Source organism: Vitis riparia, chromosome 16 (assembly GCF_004353265.1).
Source record: "Vitis riparia cultivar Riparia Gloire de Montpellier isolate 1030 chromosome 16, EGFV_Vit.rip_1.0, whole genome shotgun sequence".
NCBI lineage: Eukaryota > Viridiplantae > Streptophyta > Magnoliopsida > Vitales > Vitaceae > Vitis > Vitis riparia.
The window spans coordinates 613506-619872 of NC_048446.1; the positions used below are offsets into that span (position 1 = coordinate 613506).

The 6367-nt window shown below is 30.4% G+C and overlaps 1 protein-coding gene across 1 annotated transcript; it reads left to right on the forward strand.

The window, feature by feature from the left end:
- The first annotated feature begins 5632 nt into the window (after nt 1–5632).
- On the forward strand, nt 5633–6139 carry LOC117934089 (phenylalanine ammonia-lyase 1-like). Its single transcript, XM_034855699.1, has one exon. The coding sequence runs from the start codon at nt 5736–5738 to the stop codon at nt 6120–6122; it is 387 nt and encodes a 128-aa protein (XP_034711590.1). The 5' UTR covers nt 5633–5735; the 3' UTR covers nt 6123–6139.
- Nucleotides 6140–6367: the final 228 nt, after the last annotated feature.

Sequence of the window (6367 nt, forward strand, 5' to 3'; positions counted from 1 at the left end):
ATTTTTCATTTAAAATGTAATAAAACATGTTATAATAAAATTATTTTAAAAATTTTAAAATAAATATTGTCTTCAACAAGATATGCTCCCTTCATCTAACAATATGATAGAACCACATCAATCTTCATTTTGATACTAAGTACTATTGTAATGTCATATGTATTATATTTATGTATAAATTGTTTTTATTCAATAAAAACAATTTTTTTTTTTAACTAAATTCTAACTTTATACATTTCCAAAATTCATATTTATTATTCTTAAAATTGAGATATCGAATCTACCGATATATCTATGTTCACCTATGTTTTTTTCTTTTTATCATATCTATGTCAATTATACTCACAAAATAATTTAAAAATGTGTATTCTTGCTTATTTGATCATTTTTACAGTTTTTCCAAGCATTCCTATGAATGTTAAATAATTTTTGCTCCACCGATATTTGTGAAAAAATATTCATTGATATTTATCTTATATTTCCGATATATCCCTAAAATCGAAGTGCCGATATATCCGTAATTATTGATATTTTTGTCTTTGGTTTTAATTATATAAATAAAAAACGTTTAAATATATAGCAACAAGTTTTTATGGATTTTTGTTTCCCACTCAGCACATTTTTATGGAATTTTTTTCCCGCTTTTTAATTTATTTCTCCACCGATCGGGTGGTAATGTTCAATATTTTGACATGCTATAAGTAGCTAACAATTTAGGGATGATGATTGGGGATATGACCTTTCTCCACTTCTCCACTATCCTATAGCCTATAAGTAGTCCTCCACTTCCCATCTAACCTACAACATTTAAGCACTTGATAGTTAGGATGTTGATGATGTGAATCCACTAAATGAATTAAAATAGTCCTCCACTTCCCATCTAACCTCTAACATTGCCTTTACACTTGTAGGATGCCGGATAACATGTCCAATATTTTTCAATGGCCTCTTTGTCATGCTTCTTGGAGTTTTGGAATTGAGTAAACGTATACTCATTTAATATCTCATTACCAAGACCACCAGTTAGAATAATGGGATATTTTTTAAAAAATAACATTTTTTAATATAACATATATTATAATCTAGATTACATACATAGCAGAAAAGGACTGATGAAGTTTTAATATAACATTTTTTTTTCAAATTTCATATTCGTCCATTTTCGTTCCCCTAATTTTCTTAATACATTATCTCTAATTTTCTTAATAAAATCTTTTATTTGAGAAATTCAAGATGGAAATGAAATTTTAAAGCTTATTGTATTAATATTTTATTTATTTATTTAAATGGCCAATGAGAAAGATCACTATACTTTGCAGAATTGAAATAATATATATATATATATATATATAATGGTATTACAACTTGACCAGTAAACATCCAAAATTATAATTGAAATAGGGAGGTGCATTCATCCATCTCTTATAATTATTATAATAAATATAAAGACAAACACATATTATGCTTATAGAATCATAAAACAAAAAGAAAGCTTAGAAGAAGAGAAAATAAGAAAAATAAAATAAAATAAAGTAATCTCAAAATAGACATTTTGTAGTTGGAGAGAGAACCTTTTGTTTTATGAGGTAAGACAACTTAGTCAATCATAACAATATTTTGTAATAGTACCACCATTCAAACTATAGTTTCATTTTTAAAAACTAAATATTATTTTTAGAAATTAACAACATTATCAGATAATTGTTTTCTCATTAACAATATAGGGAGCTTCTTAAGAGCAAATTTTTTTGCCATTTTTTTTAAATGAAAAGATTAAATAAATTAAAAAGTATAAAATACAAGCAAAGGAAAACACAATACTTTAAAATTATATTTTGCTCCATCTAGTTTTCATTTGATAGTTAGTTAAACACGATTTATATTTGTTTTCTAATGAATTCTTATTTATAATTTAATATGACATCCAAATACAATAATATATAAGAAACATAATGAATTTCTACATCTTATTTAATTTCTATATCAACATTTCAATTATAATCCTAATGAAAACATTTTTCACAAAGTGATTATGTATATGGTATCGTGTTTTTTTTCTTAGAATATTATAAACCCTCTATTTTGTTATCTTGACACATTTCATATAGGATTGTCCTCCTACATCCTTTGATGCTTTAGTGTGCAATTGTGGTCATTTTTTCAGTTGTTTTTAGCTCTTATTAATTGATGGTCCACTAAGACTATATCGATCACTAGTTTTGAATTTTCAATTAGATATTTTGGAGAGACTAAGTGGATCCCTATTTCGTGTGTAGCGACCCTTAATTATTAGTTTAGAACTTTGTTTTTATTTATTTATTGATTTACAACATATTTAGGTTTGTTTAGAATTCTAAAACCTTAATTCTTACAAATAAATTCATGTTTTAAAATAATATAATAATTGATATCATATTCTTTAAAAATATAAAATACAATAAGGTTTTGATAATGAATTGGAATGAGTTTTTTTTTTTTTTTTAAAGAATGATTTAATAAGATTCAAGTTTTTTTTGTTAACTTTATCTTATAAATTATAGAAATTGAGGTATTAATCAATATATTGGATGATTAAATTGAGAAATAATATGTTAAGGTTATTAAATATATATTCAAAGCTTTATTTTGTGACAAAATAATTTTATTTTTTAACATCACAGGAATCCTAAATCAAAATAAAGATTTGAGTTTATTAATATATCAAAGCAATTCTCTTTTTAATACTTTATGAACCAAAAACAAAATTAAAATGAGTTTATTTTGGTTATTTAATTCATGTCTTAAAATATAAAACAAAATGTGTTATTTTTTTTTATAATAAACATGCCAAAATAATTATTATTTTTATCATGAATCATAAATAAAGTCTATATGATATTAAAATTCACACATCAAAACATAAAATAAATTAATTTTCTAAATCAAAAACAAATATGCAATTTGTATGATTTTATGAAATATTTATACTTAGCTTTCATATAATTTAAAACATACCAAACACACCTTAAACTAACCCAACCGTTCATCAATAGTCTCCATAGGTCGTTAGCCTAGCTTCCCATTTCTCTCACCCATCAAGTGTTTTGTTGCTACTGCTCATATTTTAGATGGTTTAAAACGTATTTTAACCCATGAGCCATACCACTCTCTCTTTAAAGCTAAATTTTAGTTGCTTAAGACAAGTACTTCAAACCATGCCATACCCTACAACAACCTATTTTTTAGGCAATAAAAAAAACCTATCACTACCACCTTCATTAGACATAAAACGTCTTTCTTCTGCCACAGCCCATGCTTTGGGCTACCCAAAACCCATATGTCATAATGAATAGCTATCCATGCTTCCCATCCACTAATTCTCCCTCCTTATCCCTCCACACATGCACATTTTGATTAGCACCACCTAGCCTCACTGTGATGTCGTCTTCTTCTTTCCTTCAAACTGAACACCATAGCAGTTTCAATATGCAACAAATGATCCGTGAAGAGGTGGTGGGGATGGCCCCACCCAAACGTTTTTTGGCTCATCATGTAGAACTCGATTGTCAACTCCATCAGAACTCACTGTGGGGAATCCGACATGCAACAAGTGTTCAACTCTTGTTTTAGATATTAATTGTTGTGGACTTTGGGGTAAATTAATTGAATTAAAAGAGTTTTTGTTTCAAGCTTGGTGGTTATGGGTGCTTTTTGGTGGGTTTTCTGGAAAAGGAAATTTTTTTTTATATAATTGGTGAAGTTTGTTCACTTTTTCTTGCCTATCAATACAACCTTAAGTTTATAATTTCTAATCATCTCAAAGTCATTTTCAAATGGATTTTAAAAACTTTCATATTCATGCTATATGTACATCTTTGTGTTTTATAGTTTTCTACCCAAGTTTTTATAATAATTTTATTTATTTATATCTTGATTTTACTCTTATCAAAGGCTATAATTCACACAAATTAAAAGGCACAGTGGTTTGATAAGCCTGTTTGCAGAATATATTTTCCAAACACGTTTCTGTTTGCAGAATATATTTTCATATTTGAATGGATTGATACAAAAGTTAAGTTGGAGAGAAGGTGGCAGTACAAGGAATTTAGTCAAATCCAATGGCTTTTGACGACTAAATGAAATCCCCGTTTTGTCTCAAATTGAACCAAATACTATTTTTTTGAGGGAGGTCGGGAAATCAGAAAGTGGCACGTGGTAGCCACGTGTTACAAAATGTGATCTCCAACGATTTCATTTTTAATGTAACCCATTTTAATTCAAGTGATTGAATCTACGAGAGTGTTTGAGAGTAATTTTGGAAAGTTTTTTTTATTTTTATTTTTTTATGTTTTTAAAATTTAAAAGATAAAAATTTTATAGTATTAAAAAAATTAAAAACGTTTTAATAATCATTACCAAATTGACTTTAAGTCTATTAAAATTATTTTAATTTTTTTTAAATTATAAATTATTATAACTCTTCCTAGTCTCCTTATGAAACATGCATGCATGCATGGAGACACTTGTTTAGTTTCTGACACTGATGAAGCTCACACAACAAAGTGGCGAGCCATGCTGTTGAAGGGCCGGCGGCTCTATTGACAAACACTTGGAGGGCAACACCCACGTCGAAGCCGCCGGCAGGCTGTTGGCTATTTGGCGTGATTTCGGCTTCTAGGTTCAAATCAAGATATGGACAAAAAGGCAGAAGAGCAGCAGCATACGCCAATAACAAGAAACGCGGTCTGCTTAGCCTGCAAATATATATACTTCTTCCCAAACTATTTTTGCAACAGATGTTGCCACCCTGCACCAAATACTCACTTATTAATATGATATTGCTCTTTCATCCAAATTCAATTAGTCAAATTTGTGGGAGGAAGGCATGCTTGTATGATTAGTTACAAAAACCAATCTTTTATTTATACTTAGTCAAATAATTTTTCATTAAAAAAAAAAATCATATAATTTAATAAATAAAAATCATACGAAAAAGTCTAGCCTATATTTTATGAATGGTAGTAAAACTCATATCACTCATATTTGCTTTCCATATATCATCCACATATTAATTTTTGAAACTAGATTTCTGTCTATTTTCAGTTTATTTTTAAAATTTGATGAAAATGATTTTTACTTATTCTTTAAAAATTATTCTTCATTTTTCTTTGTTTTAAAAAATTAGAAATAAAAAACAACTACAAAAAAAAAAAACTAAAATTTTGAAAACAAATTTCTATTTCTATAAAGACTGAAAACCGATTTTTAACTTCTTTTAGGCAGTGCACATGGTCAAATGATTTTACTTTCGTTATTTTTTAATCAAGGAATTGAAATTACATTAAGCAGGCCAACAACTCCCACACCCCACCAACCCTTTGACCGCACACCACATTTGTCTTGGGTTTTGACCAGGAAGAAACATCCGGGCTCCATCCCTATATCCACGTGGATTCCACGTCACGTTGCAGCATCTGAGCCTTGGGCGTGGACAGATTAAGGGTCTGGATTGGGTTTCAACAAGCCACATGAAGCCAGTTCGCCATCCAGCCCACCTACCAGCGACCCTGTGGGATTTCAAAGACTGCAGGGCTGAAAAGTTCTATATAAGTAGAAGCTTCATTCACCATACACCTTAGTAAGTTCAGAGCACTACTGTCTAGTTCCTCTCTCTCTCTCTCTCTCTCTCTCTTTCCTACTCGGTTGTCGAGAAAAACCAGCTTTTTGAAGTTGTTTCTTTGTGGGGATTCTAAGATATGGATGCAACGAACTGCCATGGAAGCAACAAGGTGGAGAGTTTCTGCGTGAGTGATCCGCTGAACTGGGGAATGGCTGCGGAGACGTTGAAGGGAAGCCATTTGGATGAAGTGAAGCGCATGGTGGCGGAGTACCGGAAGCCGGTTGTTCGGCTCGGTGGTGAGACGCTTACGATATCGCAGGTGGCGGCAATCGCTGGGCGGGAGGGGGATGTGGGTGTGGAGTTGTCGGAGAGGGCGAGAGCGGGCGTGAACGCGAGCAGTGAGTGGGTGATGGAGAGCATGAGCAAAGGCACCGACAGCTATGGTGTCACCACTGGGTTTGGTGCCACTTCACATAGGAGAACCAAACAAGGTGGTGCCCTTCAGAAGGAGCTCATCAGGTAAAATTACTTTACAATGGTTTTAGAAAATACTTCCTAAAAGCACTTTTGGAAAAATATTAGTAGTTTGAATCACTTTTCAAAAGTGAAAAAATTACATTTAATATTTCGCAAAGGAATACTTGATAGCCGATGTTTTAGGAGTTTTTTTTTTTTTTTAATTTCAAAAAAATACTTAAAAGCGCTTTTAAAACTCGGTGTTAAGATACGTGAGTTAATGGCCACCAGTCAACTTTGACGTGTTAACTT